This window comes from Sapajus apella, unplaced genomic scaffold, assembly GCF_009761245.1.
Source record: "Sapajus apella isolate SASKATOON/1434 unplaced genomic scaffold, GSC_monkey_1.0 scaffold11, whole genome shotgun sequence".
Lineage (NCBI taxonomy): Eukaryota > Metazoa > Chordata > Mammalia > Primates > Cebidae > Sapajus > Sapajus apella.
The window spans coordinates 10,325,575-10,349,738 of record NW_022436951.1 but is presented as its reverse complement, the minus strand read 5'-3'; the positions used below and the strand labels follow the sequence as shown (position 1 = coordinate 10,349,738).

At 47.7% G+C, this 24,164-nt stretch overlaps 1 protein-coding gene across 9 annotated transcripts in view; it reads left to right on the top strand.

Moving 5' to 3' along the window:
• Positions 1-24,164, top strand: part of PDZD2 (PDZ domain containing 2) — a 466,872-nt gene that overhangs the window by 345,505 nt on the left and 97,203 nt on the right. For 6 of the 9 annotated variants that reach the window (XM_032279027.1, XM_032279028.1, XM_032279032.1 and 3 more), the window contains 3 exons: positions 10,461-10,603; positions 15,627-15,759; positions 22,355-22,507. In XM_032279027.1, coding sequence (XP_032134918.1) covers positions 10,461-10,603; positions 15,627-15,759; positions 22,355-22,507 — 429 coding nt within the window. The remainder of the gene's footprint in view (positions 1-10,460; positions 10,604-15,626; positions 15,760-22,354; positions 22,508-24,164) is intronic. The other 3 variants (XM_032279036.1, XM_032279029.1, XM_032279030.1) reach the window with 3 other exon arrangements.

The following is a 24,164-nucleotide window of genomic DNA, read 5'->3' as shown; positions in this document are numbered from 1 at the left end:
TATCTTTTAAAACAGACTCTCCTAGGATATAGACAAACTATTTTAGACATGAGTTCAAAGTTCCTCATTACTTTTTTTTTTTTTTTTTTTAACAGAGATGGGGTTTCACCATGTTAGCCAGGCTGATCTTGAACTCCTGACCTCTGGTGATCCACCTGCCTTGGCCTCCTAAAGTGCTGGGATTACAGGTGTAAGCCACCACGCCCTGCCCCTCATTACCTTCTTAGCAAAGATCTTTACTCCTCTAAGATGACAGTTTTTGCAAGTTGGCTTACATAGAATGTAATGTATTTTTGTAATGCTACATGTTGAAAATGAATACAACTGAATGTAGTCACATGACAAAGAAAAAAATAGTCCTAGCTCTTGCCAATCAGGTGAGTTTATTCATGACTGACATGGGATGTCTGTGGGTCCATTTGTGGTCTTTCCTACCCTGTACAGTACCAGCCCTTTTTCCTGTGCCTCCTCTGTAAATCGTTCAGCTGAGACCTCATGCAGGCTGCCTGGACCTGCATCTGCAGAAACGGGTAGGAAGCTCAGAAGGAGCGTCACACTCAGAACATCTTCCTGATGAGCAGCAACCTGAGGATCGTCCTTTTCCAAGAAGGCCCCTTGGTTACCGGGTGAACTTCCATTGACCTACATGGTGACATCCCCCAAGTCCGTGTCTGAGCCTTCAGCTCGCTCCGGAGCCCCTGAGTTTTGTGCCCACTGCCTGCAGGATGTCTCCACCTTGGATATTTCACGTCATGCCCAAAACTCAGTGCCTCCCTTTCACATACCCCTGAGCCCACTGCAGTGTTCCAGGTCTCACTGTCCACAAAGTTTGCCCGAGCTAGAAGTTTCATGAGATTCACTGGGGGTGACCAGCCATCCTGGTTTGTCCAGCACTTTCCCTGGTTTCTCACTGAAATGCTGGGAAACCCTCAGGACAGCTGGTCATCTTGGAGTCATGTGAAGCACTGCCTGCTCCCTTCTGCCATGTCTGGTCATTCACCAAGTCCCGTCGACTCCAGCTTCTTTTGACATCCTGCAGCTCAACCTGCCTCTCTTCACTCCCATAATTTCAGGTGAGGGCCAGGCTCTTTCATATCCCCCCTGGGCTGTCATAGTACTCCCCTGCCTGGGTCACCACCCCCACTCCTGTCCCATTCATCCACTATCCCAACTGCCACCAGATGGACCTTTCTAAACCACACATCTCATTACTCACATACATACACATGGGTGCACAACATACATGTGTGTGCGCACACACACATACTTCCACTGGCGCTGAAACCCATTGGGTGGGTCCACTTTGCCTTCATGTTTGGTACCAAACACATTGGCATGTCATTCAATGCCTTTTATTTTTTAGGCGGAGTCTCGCTCTGTTGCCCAGGCCTGGAGTACAGTGGTGTGATCTCAGCTCACTACAACCCCCACCTCCTGGCTTCAAGAGACTCTCCTGCCTTAGCCTCCCAAGTAGCTGGGACTACAGGCACCCGCCACCATGCCCAGCTGATTTTTATATTTTTAGACCCCCGCCACCATGCCCAGCTGATTTTTGCATTTTTAGTAGAGACGGGATTTCACCATGTTGGCCAGGCTGATCTCGAACTCCTGACCTTGTGATCCACCCACCTCAGCTTCCCAAAGTGTTCGGATTACAGGTGTGAGCCACTGTGCCTGGCCTCAAGGCCCTTTATTATCTGATCCCTGCTTAACTGTCTGCCTCCATCTCTCACTGCTTTCATTTTTACCTTTACCAGTGTATTATATAATAAAGAATACAGATGGAGAATTACATAAGGTGAGGTCCAGAGGGTTCCCAGCACAGGCACTTCTGTCCCTGTGGGGGTGGGAGTGAGGGGAGCCCATCACCCTCCTAGCCGTGTGGATGTATTCACCAACCTGAAAGCTCTCCGAACCCCATACTCTAGGGATTTGTATGAAGGCTTCATCCTGAAGGCGTGATCATTTGTTAACTCAAAATCCAGCATTTCTCCCCTGACTCTGAAAGATGGGGGTGTGGGACTGAAAGTTGCAAGCTTCTCATGGCCTGTCCCTTCTGGTAGACTTACCCCCATCTGAAAGCTATCCCTGATGTCCAGTTTCTTACTGCTTTCTTCCTCCTTGATTTGGAGTGAATACACTGCAAGCTTTTTCAAAGACCATGCTTGCTGTCACCTGAGCCTTTGTGAGTACTGCTGTCACTACCCGGGTTCTCCTCCCCTCTCCTGCGTCACTTAGCCTCTCCCTTTCGTGGGGGACACCTTCAAGATACCATCCTCTAGGAGACCTCCGTGACACTCCCGCCACCTGCTCTGTCATTAGCCATCTCCTCTTCCGTCCCCTGCGGTACCCTCTGCTGCTTTATTGATGCCTGACTCCGCGTGTTCCAGTTACCATTTGGCTTGTTGTGTCCTCACAGACTTTAAGAGCAGCACCTTTGATTTTTTCCTTAACCTTTCATACTAAGTTTTTTGTATGCTGCTGCCAGTGTATATAAAACAACTACCCTTGTGAAATAGAAACTCATGAAAATTCAGAGAGGTAGATGTTAAGGACTGGCAGAAGTGGAAGTTTGTATATTATGGCGCAAGTGTTGCAGGGATAAGCTTTTGTGCAGGCCTCAAATGGAGCGCTCTTGACTATTCACTGGGTCATAAGAAGTGGTTTGGGAACCCTTTGAAAGATTCATTTTAACTACAAAAAGGAACAGACTTTCTGGGGCCTGAAGGGATTTGTACTTGAAGATACTCCAGTCAGCAGAGGGTCATGTTGAGCATTCTGCAGACAGAATCGTTCCAAGTCTGCCGCTGCCTCGGAAACTTTCACGCAGTTGAGCCCGGCCTCCAGCTGGAGCTGGTGAACCACTTTCTTCATCGCGGCGACGCTGGCGGAGCCAGGCACGGCGTACTGGAGGGCTGGGCCGATTCGTGGGTCGGAGGGTCCTGATTTTTAGAAATGTTTTATATATTTGGGAGATGCAGGTGCAGACTTCTCCAATGCATACGTTATGTAGTGGTGAAGTTCCAGCTGTACCGTGCCCATCACCTGAGTGGTGAACATCGTACCCCGTAGGCTGTTTTCCATCTCTCAGCCCGCTTCCCCTCTGCAGTCTCCAGTGTCTGTGATTCCACTCTGTGGATTCATGGGCACCCAGTGTTCACCTCCCACTTCTGAGTGAGAACATGGACTGTGTGGCTTTCTGTCCCTGAGTTATTTCACTGAGAGTAATGCCTTTGGTTCCATGCATGTTGCTGCAAAAGACATGATTTCATTCTGTTTTATGGCTGAGGAGTATTCTGTGGTATATACCACATTTTCTTTTCTTTTTTTTTTTTTTTTTTTTTTTTGAGACAGTCTCACGCTGTCGCCCAGTCTGTAGTGCAGTGGCACAATCTCAGCTCGCTTCAATCTCCACTTCCTGGGCTCACGCAATTCTCCTGCCTCAGCCTCCCAAGTAGCTAGGACTACTGGCGTCCGCCATCACGCCCAGCTAATTTTTTTTGTATTTTTAGTAGAGATGGGGTTTCACTTTGTTGGCCAGGATGGTCTCGATCTCCTGATCTCATGATCTGCCCACCTCGGCCTCCCAAAGTGCTGGGATTACAGGTGTGAGCCACCACACCCAGCAACACATTTTCTTTCTCGTTTCAGATGAAATCTCACTCTGTCACCCAGGCTGGAGTGCGGTGGTGTGATCTTGGCTCACTGCAACCTCCACCTCCCAGGTTCAAGTGATGCCCCTGCCTCAGTCTCCCAAGAAGCTGGGATTACAGGCACACGCCACCACGCCCAGCTAATTTTTTGTATTTTTAGTAGAGATGGGATTTCACCATGTTGCCCGGTCTGGCCTCAAACTCCTAATCTCAAGTGATTCACCCACTTCGACCTCCCAAAGTGCTGGATCACAGGCATGAGCCACCGGACCTAGCCTGATGCGTAGCACATTTTCTTTATCCAGCCAGCCATTGACGGACACTTAGGTTGATTCTGTATCTTTGCTATTGTGAATAGTGCAGGGCGGGGCCTTCTTTGTCTTTATTTCCAGTCTTAGTTCAGTGCCTTGCACCTGTAGGCGCTCTGTAGCTATTAATCAAGGCCCCAAGAGTATTGGCCCTGGGAGATGGGACCCAGAGTTTCTGCCTCAGACCTGCCATCCCCAGCACTGTGGTCTTCAGGCTGCCATGGCCTTTCTCTGGGCTTCTGTTTTCTCACCTATAAGCCGAACATTTTGGTCTGATGACTAAGGGACTTCCAGCTCTGACATTATGATCACATATGTCTTACTGATCATTCCAAATAAGAAGGGGAAGCAAACGGTTTCAGAAAAGGTTTGCAACTAGAGCCAGAGCACTGACTGCAGCTCGATTCTGGTTGGATTGTGTCTTCTCACATTTGGGGCAAAGATGCTGTTGTAAAGTTTTATTTTTGGTTCTAGCAGTAATGAGGTCATTTAAATACTGTGAGACAGCTCCCTTTAATGCACCGCTCCTGTTCTGGTAAACAAATCCCTTCGCTGGCTTTAGTGAAGGGATGCTTGTGTGAACTCACACAGTCATTGGCAGTTTACAGGAAAGGGTAACACTCCAACAACATTAGTGCAGTAGTCCATAGCATCCAGTTTTTCAGGGTTTGGCTTCTTCTCAACAGGCTGACAAAGTCTTGTTGCCCTTTAAGCTAATGTAAAAGAAAACAAATGGCCAAACCATCTGTCTAGACAAAGTCTGTTGCAGAACTCCGTCTCTCCGGTTGGACCAGGGTTCACACATTGAACACTGACAAGCAGATCTCCCATCTGTGTGAGCTTCTTAACCTCAGTCACAATGACTGTCATTGAACTGTAGGATTAGTGGATAAACATTCTATATCTGTTCATTCGGTGCTATTTATGGACTATCATTATTATGTGGTAGACACCATTCTCATTGCTAGAGAACTGGTTGGTAAACAAGACGTATGAGGTTCCTATCTCACAGCCTTGATAGCATACCACAAACGATAAATCAGCAAATAAACGAATCACAGCATCAGATGGTGACGAGTAAGTGAAATAAAACAGGATGAAGTGAAAGCTGGTCGGGCAGTGCCATGGGCCGGGGCCTTGTTGATGTTGGATGTCAGAGCAGGAAGATCTCAGTACAGAGGCGATGTTTGAGCTGAGGATTGGGTGTCAGAAAAGGGCAGCCTACACAGTCTGGGGCAGTGTTCCCAGGGAAGAACCAGCAAAAGCAGCTGCCCTCAGGCAGGAGCAATAGAGTGTTCCAGGAAAAAAGAGCGGGCACCAGGAGACCATTCAGGAGGTGTGGGCAGGGCTGCTGACAGAGGTTCGTGCCTGCCACCTTGGACTTTGAACCTTATTGTCGGTCCAGTGGAAGCTGTTGGAGGGCTTATGCTGAACGCAACACAGCCTGTGGTTTTTTTGTTTTGTTTTGTTTTTTTTAGATGGAGTCTTGCTCAGTCACCCAGGCTAGAATGCAGTGGTACCATTCTCACTGCAACCTCCACCTCCTGGGTTCAAGTGATTCTCCTGCCTCAGCCTCCCGAGTAGCTGGGATTACAGGTGCCCACCACCACACCCGGCTAATTTTTGTATTTGTTTTTTTTCTTGAGACAGAGTCTCACTCTGTCACCTAGGCTGGAGTGCAGTGGCACCATCTCAGCTCACTGCAACCTCCAGCCTCCCAGGTTCAAGCAATTCTTCTGCCTCAACCTCCTGAGTAGCTGGGACTATAGGCATGCACCACCATGCCCGGCTACTTTTTGTATTTTTAGTAGAGACAGGGTTTCACCATGTTGGGCAGGCTCAAACTCCTGACCTTGTGATCCACCGCCTCAGCCTCCCAAAGTGCTTGGAATACAGGCATGAGCCACTGCGCCTGGCAATTTTTGTATTTTTTTTTTAGTAGAGATGGGGCTTCACCATCTTGGCCAGGCTGGTCTCGAACTCCTGACTTCATGATCCACCCACCTCAGCCTCCCAAAGCTAGGATTACAGGCGTGAGCCACCACACCTGTCCTGCAGCCTATGTTTTTTAAACATTCTCGTCGGATGTTTGATGGGGAATAATGGATTGTAGGCGGTGAAAAATTAAAAGGGAGACCAAACTTGAGGCTATTGTGGTCACTCAAGCTAAAGATGCTGGTCACTTTGACAAGGGAGAGGTAAGGGAGGGGCAGATGAGCTGCAGTTGGTGGATGTGAGATCTGTTTTGGAACTAGACTCTATAGATCGTGCTCATGGTTCAGATGTGGGAGATGAAACAGAAGGAATCAAAGATACCTCAAAGGCTTTTGGCTTGTGGATCATCTTTATCATGAGTAGAAGATAGTGCTGTTTTCATTGAGATGGAAAAGCTAGAAGTAAGAGAGGGAAAAAGTCTAGTTTTGATTGTACTAAGGAATATATCAGATACCCAAGTGGAATTGTTAAGGAGGCAGTTGGAAATATCCTTAATACCGTTACATTTAAGTTAGCCTGTTGGCTTTTGGCCAGTACCAGTTTTAGCCTAATCAATGTCAGACACTGATTTTATTTTTTACTGAATGTTGCTGTAGGCAGATACATACAAAACTGACAATTGTGGGCCAGGCACAGTGGCTCACGCCTGTAATCCCAGCACTTTGGGAGGCCAAGGCAGGTGAATCACTTGAGGTCAGGAGTATAAGACCAGACTGACCAACATGGTGAAATTCCCCTCTCTACTCAAAATACAAAATTAGCCAGGCATGGTGGTGCACACCTGTAGTCCCAGTTACTTGGGAGGCTGACGCAGGAGAATCACTCGAACCTGGGAGGCGGAGGTTATAGTGAGCCAAGATCATGCCATTGTACTCCAGCCTGGGCAACAAGACTGAAACTCCATTTCAAAAAAAAAGAAAAAAACCCCTGATAATTGTATGGTTAAAACTGCTAATGAGCTGGGCATGGTGGTTCATACCTGTAATGCCAGCACTTTGGGAGGCCAACGCAGCAGGATCACCAGTGGTTAGGAGTTCGAGACCAGCCTGGTCAATGTGGTAAAACCCCATCTCTACTAATTATACAAAAATTAGCTGGATGGATGTGGGAGTGCATGGCTGTAATCCTAGCTGCTTGGGAGGCTGAGGCAGGAGAATTGCCTGAACCCAGAAGGCAGAGGTTGTAGTGAGTTGAGATTGTACCACTGCACTCCAGCCTAGGTGACAGACCAAGACTCTGTCTTAAAAAACAAACAAACAAAAAGCCCCACCTGCTAACATCTATTTCTTGCTGCTTGTATCTTCCTTTTTAGTCCTCTGAACTCCCTCATTAGATGATCAGAAATTCCAAGGCAAGGCAACTTGCATTAATTTCTTTGGACACTCCCTTCCTATTTCCTACTTTCAATTTGGAAAAAAAAAAAAAATTGCATTACAGAAACTGTTTCTTGACTAGTGTAGTTGGGAGCCCTATTACAGATTGGTGATTTTCGCCCTCTGAAGCCAGTTTTATTAGTTAATGTGTTTTGCATGACTTTGTTTTTAATGAGTTTTGTGGTTTGGGTCTGGGGCAGGCAAGTGGAGTGGATATGTGGGTGCTCTTGATAGAAAGTGTCTTGAGCTCTTCTAAGTGTTACATGCTTCGAGCTGACATTCTGTTCCCATGAACATAGTTTTGCACGTTTCTTGTCACAAGTCCTACTTCTAAAAGCATTTAAAAATTAGAAAGGAATGTAGCTAGTATTGTCATGTCCTCTGTTAACCACACATATATGTTTTGTTTAACAAAGAGGAGGGTAAAAGAGGAAAAGAATGATGGTGTATACTAGTAAGGAGCATGGACAGGGTTTTTTGGGGGTTTTTTGTTTGTTTTTTTGAGACGGAGTCTCACACTGTCACCCATGCTGGAGTCCAATGGCGTGATCTTCTACAACCTCTGCCTCCCAGGTTCAAGTGATTCTCCTGCCTCAGCCTCCCAAGTAGCTGCGATTACAGGTGCCCACACCATGCCTCGCTAATTTTTTTTTATTTTTAGTAGAGACAGGGTTTCACTATGTTGGCCAGGCTGGTCTTGATCTCCTGACCTCGTGGTCTGCCCGCCTCGGCCTCCGAAAGTGCTGGGACTACAGGCGTGAGCCACCGTGACTGGCAAATAGGTTTTTACTAATTTGGGCTAAAATCCAAATGGATTGTCTTATTTCCGGGCTCCATCATGGTCCCTGATGCTCTTGGGAAAGAAGTCCACAGCTTTTCTGTCCCGGGGCAGGAAGAAACACTCTCTTATCTTCTAGACCCCAGCAGCCAAAGCATATCTTCCATGGAAAAACCAGCCGCCATCCTACTCTCCGGCATGCTGTGAGGCAGTCACAAGGCTGTTCCCTGTGCCGGCGTGGGGGCCCAGCAGGCCAGGACCATATCGTCAGCACACCCTGATTCTGTTCTTTTCAGTGATATCCGCTGGGCCACAGGGCCTCGTGCACTGTAAGTGTTGAATGTTGCCATCTTGGCGGTTGTACTGATCCTCAAGGATGACTTTTTGGAAGTAGAAGAGCAATAAGAGACTTCGAAGGCCAGGCAGGATGTTTCTGAATGGGGAAGAGAAAGGTGTTCCAGAGGTCAGAGGCAGCAAACCAAAAACTCTGGAGTCCAAAATGAGGTGATTGGATGAAATAGAGATCGTTGACAAGTTCATGAACTACTGTGGTAAGCCAGTGACTTCTGAAGTTACATTTGGCCAGACAGGCTTCATTTGACTGTGGTCAGTGGATGGAGAAGACAGTTGGCACCAGTATCTGTTCCTGGGATAGCAGAGCCCCACTGAACAGTGTGGTGCCCGAAAGAGTGTGGGATCCACCAGGTCTGTATCTGCTAATAATTTCCCCAGACATTCCTGTTGCTGCACATCAGTGACTGTGCAACATCTGGTGTTTTTTTTTTTTCTTTTTTACTACTGCATAAAAAGTTTCCTTTCAGTTTCTGACTGTGTATTTCAGATTTTCTAAATGCCTCACATTCTTTCTCCTTTGCAAGCAGCTTGAGCAGGCAGGTTGCCTATTTCTAGGGAGATGGTGGCTTTGTCCATGTTGGACCTTAATGGTTCCATGGGACTTTTCATGATGGATGTTAAAAGCAGATGGCTTTTGTTTCATATGTTGAGGAATGTCTTGTGACCCAGGCCCGTATAACTAGAGCTACAAAGAGCTGCAGGGGTGAGTCTGAAGTGAGACCTCAAAGTAAATCACTTTGGAAGGTTTTGCTTTCGTTTCTCTGAATTGCTAAGCACTTGGGAGAAGTCAACAGTTTTGCAGTGAGCATATGTGTGTGTCCTTGGAGTGAAATCAGGAGACAAGTGGAGGAGAAATAAGGTAGAAAGGCCATCAGAAATCAGAGAGCTTACAGACATTGATTAGTCGCGTTTTTTTGTTTTGTTTTTTTGTGTTTTGTTTGTTTCTTTTTGTGGGGGATGAAGTCTCTGTCACCCAGGATGGAGTGCAGTGGTTGGATCTCAGCTCACTGCAGCCTCCACCGCTCAAGTTCAAGCGATTATCCTGCCTTAGCCTCCCATGTAGCTGGGATTAGGGGCATGCACCTCCGCGCCTGGCTAATTTTGTATATTTAGCACAGATGGGGTTTCATCATGTTGGACAGGCTGGTCTTGAACTCATGACCTCTGGTGATCTGCCCTCCTTGGTCTCCCATAGTGCTGGGATTACAGGCATGAGCCACTGCACCCAGCCTAGTTTTTTTTTTTGTTTTTTTTTTTTTAAGAAGATTTTTAAAAAGAGGTTGAAGCATTTTAAAAATGTATTTAGGGAATGTGCAGACCAGTGTCTATGGCAGTGGGTATCAGATTCATCAATTTTCTGTTTTGGTTTCTCTACCAAACATCTCATTTATATGTTTTAAGAAAGCTTAAGATTTGATTCAATGTGGTGGTTTTGGTTGTTGTTTGTTTGTTTTTTGTTTGTTTGTTTTTTTGGTGGTGGAGTCTCGCTTTGTCACCCAGGCTGGAGTACAGGTGGCTACTGAAATTTAATTAGAATTCCATTCAATTAAAAGTTCAGCTCCTCAGGAGGCAAAGGCAGGAGAATTGCTTGAACCCAGGAGGTGGAGGTTGCAGTGACCTGAGATCTCACCACTCACTGTACCCCAGCCTGCTGACAGGTGAGATTCCGTCTCAAAAAAAAAAAAAAAAAAAAAAAAAAATTCAGTTCCCCAGTTGCCACTAGCCACATTGCAGGCACTCAGTAGCCACATGTGGCTGGTGTCCCTGTATTGGACGGCTCAAATATAATACCTTTCCGTGATCACACAGAAAGTTCTGTTGGACAGCACTGCCAGCCAGAGACTTGGATCCAGTCCACCAGATTCTTTTCTCCTGTGTTAATCTATGATACCTGTTGACAAGTGATGGATATTTGGCCAGACGTGACAGCTCCGTTCTCCTGTGTCAGTGCCGTGTGTCTGTCAGCGTCCTTCACGGTGTGCTCACTTTTTCTTCCAAGGAGGAAGTTGGCCGAATATGGAAGATGGAGCTGCTCAAAGAATCGGATGGGCTGGGAATTCAGGTTAGTGGAGGCCGAGGATCAAAGCGCTCACCTCACGCTATCGTTGTCACTCAAGTGAAGGAAGGAGGTGCCGCTCACAGGTGACTAGATAACTCCCCCCCATCTCTCCACCTCCTCTCCCTCCCTCCCCCCTCCCCGCTGGTACAGGTACCCTTCCACTTGTTCAAAGCCCTGGTAATTACAGTTCATAAGGATTATGCTGGTGCACAGAAGGAAACCGGGCAAGAGTGGTTCTAATTGAACACACCTCTGAGCACAGGAAGTGGCTAATTGCAGAGGATATTGCAGGATCTTCTAAAACAAGAAGGAGAGATTGACTCTCTTTATAGTCCAGTTTTAGTTTCAAGTGAATGTTATGTATCCTAACTTGCTGAGACGATATGACGCTACTTACTGAGAATATGCTGCTGAGTAGAACACCACATTCCTAAGACCTTAACTTCCATATGACTTGACTAATGACCAGGGAAGTGACTGGTTTTCAGTGTGATCACAGTTCATGCTTAGGGGCTTCGCCTGTCAGGTCTATCAGGATTTCAGGCACACTTAGATACATGGATCTCTGTCACACAGATATGGAAAGGAAATTTAGTAAATATGAATTTTTCTCCTTGTAATCTGGAAACAATTCATACCTCAAAATTTCTTTTGTAGGCCAGGTGTGGTAGCTCATGTCTGTAATCCCAACATTCTGGGAGGCCAAAGCAGGAGAACTGCTTGAGCCCAGGAGTTTAAGACCAGCTTGGCCGGGTGCAGTGGTACATGCCTATATTCCCAGCACTTTGGGAGGCTGAGATGGGTGGATCACCTGAGGTCGGGAGTTCAAGACTAGCCTGGCCAACATGGTGAAACCCCACCTCTACTAAAAATACAAAAATTAGCCTGGTGTGGTGACACACACCCGTAATCCCAGCAGGCTGACGCAAGAGTATCACTTGAACCTGGGAGGCAGAGGTTGCAATGAGCTGAGATCGTGCCATTGCACTCCAGCCTGGGTCATAGAGCAAGACTCCATCTCAAAGACTAAAAGTAAAAAATAAAAAAGGGCCAGGCATGGTGGCTCACACCGTAATCCCAGCGCTTTGGGAGCCCAAGGCAGGCGGATCACCTGAGGTCAGGAGTTCAAGACCAGCCTGACCAACATGGCGAAACCTTGTCTCTACTAAAAATACAAAAATTAGCCAGGGGTGCTGGTGGGCACCTGCAATCCTAACTACTTGGGAGGCTGAGGCAGGAAAATTGCCTGAACCTGGGAAGTGGAGGTTGCAGTGAGCCGAGATCGTGCCATTGCACTCCAGTCTGGGTGACAGAGCAAGACCCCGTCTCAAAAAAAAAAAAAAAAATGTTCTCCTTTCCATGTTGAAGAATAAAATAATAATAATAATTATTAATAAATATATAAAAATAAAAACCATACTGGGCAACATGGTGAGACCTGGCCTTTACAAACAAAACAAACAAGATAGCAGCCGGGCGCGCCTGCAATCCCAGCACTTTGGGAGGCCAAGGCAGATCACCTGAGGTCAGGAGTTTGAGACCAGCCTGGCCAATGTTGTGAAACCCTGCCTCTACTAAAAATACAAAGAAATTAGCCAGTTGTAGTGACGCACACCTGTAGTCCTAGCTCCTTGGGAGGCTGAGGCACAAGAATGGCTTGAACCCGGGCAGCAGAGGTTGCAGTGAGCTGAGATCACGCCACTGACCTCCATCCTGGGCAACAAAGCGATACTTCATCTCAATTAAAAAAAAAAAAAAGCTTGTCATGGTGGCACACTCCTGTAGTCCTAGCTACTCAGGAGGCTGAGATGGGAGGATCACTTGAGCCTGGGAGATCGAAGCTGCAATGAGCCATCACTGTGCCAGTGTACTACAACCTGAGTGACAGAGCAAGAGACTCGGTCTCAAAAAAAACAAACAAAAACGTATTTTTTAATCTGAGCAATGATCTGAAGTAGGAAGAGTAACAGTGTTTAGCTAGAGCATGTGCAAAACAGTTTATTTTGAGTAAGAAGGATGTAGCTATCCCAAGATGTCAGGCAGGCTCTTGACTGCTAGCTAATTGCTTCCATGCACCATTGGGTGTTTACTATTTGCAAGGCTTGGTGGGGCGTGTATGTATGTCGTATGCCCACACATATATAGTAGGTGTATAAAGGGAGAGTTTTGTTGATGAGCAAGGTGATCATCTTGTATCTAGTCTGGAACTTGGTGTTCAACTCAGGTACCCTGATTCTAAGAGGGTTGTGGCAAACAAGACTGGTACTGGTCTGCCAAAGCTTGAGACGGGACGCAAGGATATCACTTGAGGTACAGTTGAAGGAGCTGGAGGTAGTTACTCTGAAGAGTGGAAAACTGGGCACAAACCAGCACAGTCTTTTATGCTCATCAGTTCTCTTATTACAGAATAGGATGCTAATAACTAGAGTTGAGATAAGATGAACTGCAATTGTTAGTTGTCTGGGTGGTAGTAATTGCCGATGAATTAAGACCTTAGGTGGCTTTTACGCCAAACAGCATTGTTAAGCTTCCAAAATGGCATGTGCGTTAAGGAGCTCCTGTCAGATAGACACTTACCCATTAATTCTAGGTCTTAAGTTCCAGTCTGTCTTTAGCAAGGAAATTCCTGTGCCCAGAGTTAAACTTCCATGGAACTGATCTTGTCTGTTTTCTCTCTGAGCCATGTCTGGTGGGTCTCATCATTTTCTTTTCATTCTTAGCCTGGAGTTGTGTGTGTGTCTCTTTGAGCCTCTGAAGTGTATGATTCACAAGTGGGGCATTTTAGTTAATAACAGGAGATGAGAGATATGAAAGAGGGAAATAGGAAAAGGGATGAGGATTTTTTTTTGAAATGGAATGTCACTCTGTCACCCATTCTGGAGGGCAGTGGTGTGATCTCGGCTCACCACAACCTCTACCTCCTGAGTTCAAGCGATTCTCCTGTCTCTGCCTCCTGAGTAGCTGGGGCTACAGGCACATGCCACTATGCCCAGCTAATTTTTGTATTTTTAGTAGAGACGAGGTTTCACTATGTTGGCCAGGCTGGTGTCGAACTCCTGACCTTGTGATCCACCCGCCTTGGCCTCCCAAGGGATAGGAATGGTCTTGGTGGTGTTCTGGATAAGGAAGCCCAGGACACTGGTCCATTGCATTCTTGATTCCTGAATCCCTATCCTCCCATAGGAAGCAGCTCCTGAGTGGCCCACCCACACAACTCCTGAGACTCCAGTTCGTTTCTTCTGTGGTTTTCCTGTTCCCCTTCTCCCACCATTCCAAGCAGCTCACGGGGCCCTCAGCATTTCTGTTTCACCGATTTTTGAAGGACTAGCAGAAGTCTCTGGTGCCTCCTGTCTTCTGTTAAAGCCTAAATTCATAGAAAAGACAGGGGCGCATGTCCTAGAGGAAGGAGACAGAAAGTGAGAGAAAGGCTGTTGAAGGCAAGAAAGCGGAGGTAAGGATGGAAGGAGAGAAGTCAGTTGATTCATGGAAGGAAAGCAAGGAGAGAGCCTGCAGATTGGAGAGAAACGGAGTTTCTGGGCGTGTTGGGGACATGCATGCGTTTCATGGCAGCACCCTGGGTGCTGAGGTGAGCCTTTAAAACAGGGGCATCCAGTCTTTTGACTTCCCTGGGCCACACTGGAAGAAGAAGAATTGCCTTGGGCTACACATAAACAACCCTTAACACTAACGATAGCTGATAAGCTTTTTAAAAAAAAAAAAAATCATGTTTTAAGAAAGTTTACACATTTGTGTTGGGCCACATTCAAAGCCGTCCTGGGCTGCATGCATGCCGTGGGTTGGCCAAGCTTGATCTAGAGGGTATGGTTGGATCCAAAGCTTGAGGTCTCTCTGCCTCACCAGCTTTCCTATCCCGTTCAGCCTTTTCTGGCTCCTTTGGGATCCTGGGAGACCAGACCCCTGGAGGCTCTGTTGGAGTCCACAGGACTGTGGACTTACCACGATCAAAGGGGCCTGCCCAGTGCTCCGGCACGATCGCCATGCAGAGCCCTGACCCACCCTAGGGGAGGCAGTCCCCATGACAGCTGAGTCTCCTGCCAGAGGGAAGAAAGCCCAGTCAGCCATAATGTAATTAAGGAAGGAAACAAAATGTTTGTACACCATGTTTGTCGCCCGGGTCTGATACCTGCAGCGGTAGCATTTCAGGCAGTTTATTCTTTTCCTTTCTTTTCTTTTTTTTTTCTTTTCTTTTTTTTTTTAATTCATCCTTCTGCATATGAAGCTTGGCTGTAGAGACTCAGGGATGAAAAAGGAGCTGAAGCCGGGCCTGGTGGCACACATTGGTAGTCCCAGCTTGTAGTACTCAGCTATGAGTACTACTACAAGTAGTACTTGTAGTACTCAGCTACGAGACTGAGGCAGGAGGATCACTTGAACCGAGGAGTTCCAGGCTGCAGTCAGCCAGGATCACGCCACTCCACTCCAGCCTGGATGACAGAGAAGGACTCTGTCTCAAAAACAAACAAAAAAGAAAATATATATTTAAAAAGAAAGAAAGAAAAAGAACAAGGTGCTGAGGAGAGTGAGAGACTTGATTCTCAAGGACCTGTAGCTCCATTAGGAGACACAGACACATGTAGCAAACCACAGGTGCCCCAGAGGACATCTGGTCAGGGTCGCGCCACCTGGGCAGAGAGGAAGGCAGTGCATTAGAAAAGAAATGCAGGCGGGCTTGGGATACCTCTGCTCTTTCTGAGCTTAGCTCATTGACTCTGTATCAGGGCAGGATGACAGGTCGGATTAAGAAAAGAATGACTCGGCTGTCCTAAAGCCTTGGGGTCTTGGTTCCTCTATAACCATCTCCACCTTGATGGGAGTTTCAGTGACATTGATGCCAGGTAGGGTGGTGACCTCACTTTGCATATTAATGAGCCACTGCCTGAAATCATGGAGGCTTTCACTCCTCTGATGGGAATCTGGACACCAAGAATAAAGCAATCCCACTCAAACTGCCTCTGGCCATCACAGTGTCCTCCTTAGCCCAGTCTTGACTGTCCCTTCTCACAACCCTCAGTAGCTCTAGCAAATGGCCCTTCTCAGGCCAGAATGTCTTGACAAGGGATTTTTTTCCCATCTCCGTTTCCTCAGGGATGGCAGGCTGTCCTTAGGAGATGAGCTGCTGGTAATCAATGGTCATTTACTGGTTGGGCTCTCCCACGAGGAAGCGGTGGCCATTCTTCGCTCCGCCACGGGAATGGTGCAGCTGGTGGTAGCCAGCAAGGTAGGTCCTGTTTGTTTTTTGGTACTCGTAACTGTGGCAGTGGTGAGTTGGGGTTGAGCCCCGCCTCCCATCTCTCTCTCTCTCTCTCTCTGGCGCGCGCGCGCTCGTGCGCTCACTCTCTCTCTCATACACACACACACACACACACACACACACACACACACACACACTTGTTTACCTTGGGCCATTGAAACAGCCGTGCTTCTACAGGGCAGTGCTATGCAGAGACCCTTAGGTAAAGTGCAGCTAGTTACTTGGCTTTCCTTAAGAGTTTTTGTAGGCATTTGTTAGGGCACATGCAACTCCTGGGCTGTTGGTGGGTACTGGTCTGTGGCCTGTTAGGAACTGGGCTGCGCAGCAGGAGGTGAGTGGCAGGTGAGTGGGCTCTGCCTCCCGTCAGATCAGCAATGGCACTGGATTCTCATAGGAGCACGAGCCCTATCGTGAACTGCACACGTGACGGATCTAGGTTGCGCACTCTTTATGGGAATCTAATGTGTGATGATCTGAGGTGGGACAGTTTCATCCCAGAACCATCCTCCTCACTGCCCTCATCCTTGGAAAAATTGTCTTCCATGAAACTGGTTTTTGGTACCAAAAAGTTGGGGACCACTGTGATAGGGGATGGAAAGGAAAGAACATAACTGAAGAAAAGGTAAGAATGGTAGATGGAAGGAAGGACAACGTGGAGAGAGCAGCAGCTCTTCCAGGAGGAGCTGCAGAGGAGGCGTGGAAGCCTGGACAGCTGAGAGAGCCTCAGGGGTGCCAAGGGCAGGCGTGGCTTCTGCTCTCACTTGTGGCCTCTGAGTGTTGGCACTGGAGGAAGCGTTGTGAGTCCTGTTTGCCTAGACAATTTACAAATGAGATAGTGGGCAAGAGCTTCCATGACTCCTGCTGTCTCACAGAGGCCATGATGCCATCAGCTGCACCAGGACCTGGGCCCTAACGCCCAGCCCGGTGTCTGTCCCCTGTCTCCCTGCTGCCTCTTCTCATGGGTCCTCCACACGTCCTGAGGCCCCAGGCAGGCCAGAGCTTCTATCACTCCCACCCTACAGTGCCTTCATCTAGTGCCCAGTTCTGGGTGCCAGCATCTGCTTCTTAAAGCGCTGGCTAAAGTCTGCAGGACTTCACAGCCGTGCTGAGAAAGAGGAGGCGTTGGCCTCTTGTGTGTCTGAGCTGTGGGCTAACGTACCGTTGATGAGACTCTAGCAGAGTCTGCGAGGCCGAGGAGCTGGTGCAGTGGAGCCATGAGGCTTTGTTCCAATTCCAGCAGGGAAGGACGCGACAAGGCCACACCCGCTTAGCCCTTTGCTGCATGACGCTCACGCTAATATGGATAATCCTTTTTCCATGATCTCTGCTGTTATTTCAAACCTGGCGTGATAGGCTTCTTTGTATTTTCCCCCTTGAATTGCAAGATTGATTGCTGATTTTTGGAATATTGAACAAATAGATTTGAAGAACATTTTGAGCTATCCAAAAAAAAAATCTGCTTTCCTTTCCTTATAACTTTTACCCCAAGTCCTTGACCTAGACTCTCAGACTTCCAAAGAGAATCTATCTACAGAGCTGTGGTGAAGACTTGGCAGGAAGAATGGGCGTCTGAGTCCCTGGGGTAGGCGTGGGACCACCGTCCATTCATAGGGTCCTTCCTCCCCTCCTAGAGATACCAGAGGACACCCTGGGGCCGTCTCTTGAGTCCACTGTGCTCCCTGCACGTCTTCACCCACAGTGTCTGCCTGTGGGCTGTCTGTAGCCCCTCGCCAGGGAGGGGGCAGCAGACAAACCCCAGATTCCCTTTGTCAGCTGGTGAATTCCACAAGGAGGGAAATGCTACAAGAGAAGGAGAAACCAGTTCCCCATTTTTACAGATATAGTGGGAGCTTGAAAGCATCTTTGGGACACACACACACATACACACACACACACACACACACACACACACACAGAAAGTTTGTTTGATTTGCACAGCTGACCTGGGATAGCTTTTCTTTGTCAAGCCATAATCCACACAAAAAAAAAAAAAAAATTAAAAAAAAAAAAAAAAAAAAGGCCACTCATGGGTAAAGCAAATAATGAAGGGCTTTGAAAACTAGTTCCTCGATGGTACCTGCTCTCTGTGAGACGCATCGACCCATTGACTTAAAGGAAGAAAGGACGCTACATGTACCAGGTGCCCACAGGGTGCCAGGTACTTTTAGTTCTTTTTTTTTTTTGAGACAGAGTTCTGCTCTTGTTGCAATAGCACGGTCTCGGCTCACCGCAACCTCCACCTCCTGTGGAGGTGATTCTCCTGCCTCGGCCTCCTGATTAGCTGGGATTACAGGTATGTGCCACCACACACCTGGCTAATTTTGTATTTTTAGCAGAGACGGGGTTTCTCCATGTTGTTCAGGCTGGTCTTGAACTCCCAATCTCAGGTGATCCGCCCCCCTCAGCCTCCCAAAGTGCTGGGTTTACAGGCATGAGCCACTGCGCCTGGCCGTTTAGTTTTTATTCAGTGAATGGTATTAAGTTCCAAGTGGCTGGACTGGGCATGGTGGCTCATGCCTGTAATCCCAGCACTTTGGGAGGCCAAGGGAGGAGGATTGCTTGAGCCTCGGAGATCAAAACCAGCCTGGGCAAAATAGTGAGACCTCTTCTCTACACAAAGATAAAAAATTTAGCCAGGTATAGTAGCACACACCTGTAGTCCCAGCTACTTGGGAGGCTGAAGCAAGAAGATTGCTTGAGCTTAGGAGGTCACGACTGCCTGGGTGACAGAGCAAGACCCCATCTCAAAAAACAAAAACAAACAAACATCCAGGTGGTGAATTACCTTGCCCTGAGGTCACACCGCAGTAGAAACGAGAATCAGGTTTTAGCCTGAGCACCAGACTTCACAGTTCATGCTGCTTCTCATGCACCAAGCAGCCTTTACGCACATAAAATAGAAAAGATGCCAGAGCCAATGGTATTAGAAAAAGATAATGTGTTGCTACCAGAGGCTTTGACTTTTAGGGACACTTGCTTGGGTCCTTGTAGGGCCGAGTAGCATTCCAGAGCCAAAGAATGGGGGTCCATCCAAGTTCTCAATCCATTGGCCCTTGGGCCTGTGTCCCAAGCTGTGCTCCTAAAGCTGACCCAGGCCTCAGAGGAGTGATGCCTTTCACTTCTTCAGATAAGCTTCGTTTTTATGATTAGGCAGTAAACTGCTGCAGCAGCCGCCTGCTGCTCCTAAACTTCACCTACACCATCCAAGGTCCTCATCCACTTAGGAGGAGAAAGATAGCAGCCTTCAGGTACCTCTTGACATCTGTTTCTCTTCTTTATCCAACAAGAGCAAGTAATTCACAAGCTTGCTTTCGAGGGAGGGGAGAGCTTTTGACTTGCTGAAAGTAAAGAACAACTAAAATGTAAACTATTGTTATTACGGATAATAGTCACTTTGTTGCAAGACTTTAAGGCATTGTTTTGGAAACATAGCAGTTACTTGATTGTGGAGAGGGTGTGTCATGTTTCCACACAAGTATATTGTTGCTTACAGTATGAGCTAAGGAAGTTTTTATTGAATGAATAAACTCAAAATATACAGTCAGTTTTCATATTCCCGGAAGCAATATGTAACAGTACAGATCTCTTGCTTGCTTTTTTGTTTTTTTCACTCTCAGTTTTTATTAACAAGTAATATGTATGTATTATATCAAATGCAGAGATGATGATGATGCTGAAATTCTCCTAATAGCACCGGTAGTACTTACTGTGCAGTGACTGGCATGTCCCTCCAGCTGGGAACGTCTGTATGTGTTTGCAACATGTACATACACGTTTTCTTTAAAATGGAGTCAAATGCAAGGAAACAGCATATTTTCTGGAGGCAGTCCAACCTGGATTTAAGCGAAGCACAGCCCTCTAAAAGCTGCATGGCCTGACCAAGTTGTTACCTCTCCTCATTCTCAGTTTTCTTCTCTGTACAGTGAGAATCAGCCACTACCTCCTGAGGGTGATGTTAGAAGGATTAAATGAAATCTCAAGGGGTCGGGCGCGGTGGCTCACGCCTGTGATCCCAGCACTTTGGGAGGCCAAGATGAGAGGACCGCTTGAGGCCAGTAGTTAAAGACCAACCTGGTCAGCATAGCAAGACCCACCCCCATCTCTATAAAATAATAATAAATAAATAAATAGAGTCTGATTCCATGTATTTTTGTTGACCTTTAAAAGTTGTTCAAGGCTGGGTATGGTGGCTCATGCCTGTAATCCCAGCACTTTGGGAGGCCGAGGTGGGAGGATCACCTGAGGACAGGAGTTCGAGACCAGCCTGGCCAAGGTGGTGAAACCCCATTTCTACTAAAAATATAAAAATGAGCAGGGTGTGGTGGTGGGTGTCTGTAATCCCAGATACCCAGGACGCTGAGGCAGGAGATTTTCTTGAACCCGCGAGGCAGAGGCTGCAGTGAGCTGAGATCCCGCCACTGCAGTCCAGCCTGGGTGACAGAGCGAGACTGTATCTCAAAAAAGAGTTGTTCAAGGACTGACTTCATTGAAAAGACTTTATCTGGCATTTTGATTTGACAATCTAATCTCTTTTTTTTTTTTTTTTTTTTTTTGAGACGGAGTTTCACTCTTGTTGCCCAGGCTGGAGTGCAGTGATACTGTCTGAGCTCACTGCAACCTCCGCCTCCCAGGTTCAAGGGATTCTTGTGCCTCAGTCCCCCAAGTAGCTGGGATTACAAGCGCCTGCCACCACGCCCAGCTAATTTTTGTATTTTTGGTAGAGACAGGGTTTCATCCTATTGATCAGGCTGGTCTTAAACTCCTGACCTCAGGTGATCCACCCACCTCGGCCTCTCAAAGTGCTGGGATTACAGGCATGAGCCACTGCGCTGAACCAATTGAATCCCTTTCTAATGAGTGTATGCTAGGGAGATGAGCACAGGAGCAGGGAGGAGGAGATGATGGATTTGTGAGCTCTGGGCTAGGGCCGAGGACATAGCAGTGAACAGACATGGTGTTAGGTGTTAGCAGTTCTCAGACATGCAGGGGAGATGGACACATGGAGTTAGACACACTGCGAGCAGTAGTCAAAGACTTTAGAGAAGAAAGGAGGAGCACATGGAGTGGCTCCTGAGATGACTGAGGTGGGCTTTCAGAAGGAGAGGTATTCAAGCCTTCCCTGTGTGGGCCTCAGTCATGAAAGGAAGGGTGGTCCCAGCAGAGGGAGCTGCCAGCGGAAAAGGCAGTGGGCAAGGAAGAGTCCGAAGGGTTTGGAAGGCAGCATGGCATCAGAGTGGGTTGGTGGGGAGAGCGGACGGGGACGAGTTTGGAGAGCGGGGCAGAAGCTGCTCTAGAAGAGCTGACCTGCTGATGACAGCTTTAGACAGCATCCTGAAATCAGCCCAGGGGAGGCCAGCAAAGGATCCTGGGCCGGCGTGGTGACTCACTCTTGTAATCCCAGCACTTTGGGAAGCCAAGGCAGAGTGGCTTGAGCCCAGGAGTTGTAGACCAGCCTGGGCAACATAGTGAGACTTTGACTCCACAGAAAGTTTTTAAATTAGCCATGCCTGTAGTTCAGCTACTCAGGAGGCTGAGGCAGGAGGACCATTTGAGCCCAGAGATTTGAGGTTGCGGTGAGCTATGATTGCACCACTGCAGTCAGCCTGGGTGACAGAATGAGACTTTGTGTATAAAAAATATATAATTGTGGCTCACGCCTGTAATGCCAGCACTTTAAGAGGCCGAGGCGGGTGGATCACAAGGTCAGGAGATTGAGACCATCCTGGCTAACGTGGTGAAACCCCGTCTCTACTAAAATACAAAAAAATTAGCTGGGCATGGTGGCGTGTGCCTGTAGTCTCAGCTACTCAGGAGGCTAAGAAAGGAGAATCACTTGAACCTGGGAGGTGGAAGTTGCCAAATTGCACCACTGCACACCAGCTGGGTGATAGAGCGAAACTCCATCCCCACCCCACCAAAAAAAATATATAAATATACGTGTGTGTGTACATATAATTGTTTTTTAAAGGGCTCTTAAGTTCAGGGAGCTTGGATTGTCCATGGAAACACTGATCTAAAGTCTGGTCATGGTGGCTCTTGCCTGTAATCCCAGCACTTTGGGAGGCCAAGGCAGGTGGATCACTTGAGGTAAGAAGTTTGAGACTAGCCTGGCCAACACAGTGAAACCCCATCTCTACTGAAAATACAAAAATTAGCTGGGTGTGGTGGTGTTTGCTGTAGTCCGAGCTACTCAGCAGGCTGAGGCAGGAGAATCACTTGAACCCGGGAGGCGGATGTTGCAGTGAGGCAAGATCACGCTACTGCACTCCAGCCTGGACAATGGAGCAAGACTGTCTCAAAAAAAAAAAAAAAAAAAAAGAAAGAAAGCAACAGCTAAGAATCACACATTCTTTGGCAGTGGGGTGCCCGTGGGGGTGGAATGGGTTTGGGTTTAAATTGGGTCCACACCCCCGACCTTTGTGGTAACCTTGCAGGCGCAGAACATTTACTCCGCAGAGTCTCTGGGTTGGGAGCACGTAGCTTACCTGTGCCAGGTTGCCCTGAAGAACTGCTTGGTTCTGAGGAATAATTCATGGATGGGCCTTTCATTGTGTCCCCATAGGAAAGCTCTGCGGAGGACCTCCTCAGGTTAACATCTAAAAGCTTGCCGGATCTGACCAGCTCCGTGGAAGACGTGTCCTCTTGGACCGATAACGAGGACCAGGAGGCAGACGGGGAAGAGGACGAAGGAACCGGCTCTTCTGTCCAGAGAGCAGTAAGTGCTCTGTGCTCCTGGCTTTCTGTTGGAACTCTATTTTCCTGGAGTCCTGGGCACCAGGATTATGGGATAAATGCTTGAGATAGTATGACAGAGACCAGGATGATGGGAAAAGATGCCAGTGCATTCTCTCTGTTTTTCTCAGAATCTTTGAGAAAAATCTGTGAGGGTGATATTTTTCATTTAAGGAAGAAAACGAAATGGTAAGATGAGAAAGTAACCCGGGGGCTGCGCACTGTGGCTCACGTCTGTAATCCCAGAATGGGAGGCCGAGGCAGGTGGATCACCTGAGGTCAGGAGTTCAAGACCAGCCTGGCCAATGTGGTGAAACCCTGTCTCTAGTAAAAATACAAAAATTAGCCAGGCATGGTGGTGCGTGCCTGTGAGTTCCAGCTACTCAGGAGGCTGAGGCAAGAGAATCATCTGAGCCCGGGAGGCGGAAGTTGCAGTGAGCTGAGATCTCACCACTGCACTCGAACCTGGGCGACAGAGCGAGACTCCATCTCAAAAAAAAAAAAAAAAAAAAAAAAAAGGCAACTGTTCAGTGCATATGTTAATTTCTAGAATGCTTTATAATATACACAAGGATTTTGCTGCTATGCCTCGCTAGTGTGTTTGACAACTACTACTAGTGAATTTAACTTAGATGGGGAGATTTCTGGTTGAAAGGAGAAAAGGCCAGGTGAGTAGCTCTTGCCTGTGATCCCAGCACTTTGGGAGGCCGAGGTGGGTGGATTGCTTGAGCTCTGGAGTCTGAGACCAGCCTGGCCAACATGACAAAACCCCATCTTTACAAAAATACAAAAAAAAAAAAAAAAAAAAAAACTAACCAGGTGTGATCGGGCATGCCTGCAGTCCCAGCTACTCAGGAGGATGAGGCAGGAGGATCTCTTGAGCCTGAGGCTCAGCTGCAGTGAGCTGTGATCATGCCACTGCTCTCCAACCTGGGTGACAGAGCAGGACCCTGTCTGAAAAAATAATAATAATTTAATAATACAAAATGATTCAGGGGAAGTTGTGTGGAATCTGACTCCCAATTTTAATTGAACCGGGACTCCCTGCATGGCTCGCTGCTCTTCATTACACACCGGGACACTTCACGCCCTCTTGGTTTGCTCTTGCACTGCCTGGCACACACATAGTTGTGAGGGCTTTCGGTTAACTGCCTGCAAGGTGGCTCTGTGTTCTCTTTTTTGTGTCCTAATCTGAAGGATGTGTCATTGTTAGTGTGAATCCTTTTTAGCCCTTGTTCTCCATCTAAACAGCTGTGGGGTGGGTACCCTCTCTCTGCCTTTTGGAGCCCCTTCCTCCTTCCCACTCTCCTGAACCTAGGCAGCATAAGGAAGCACTGGAAAATCAGCTTTGCTTCCATTAAGGCCTTAGAAGATGAAAGATGCAGCCGGGCGCAGTGGCTCATGCCTGTAATCCCAGCACTTTGGGAGGCCGAGGCGGGTGGATCATGAGGTCAAGAGATCAAGACCATCCTGGTCAACATGGTGAAACCCCGTCTCTACTAAGAAAATACAAAAAATTAGCTGGGCATGGTGGTGCATGCCTGTAATCCCAGCTACTCAGGAGGCTGAGGCAGGAGAATTGCCTGAACCCAGGAGGCGGAGGTTGCGGTGAGCCGAGATTGCGCCTTTGCACTCCAGCC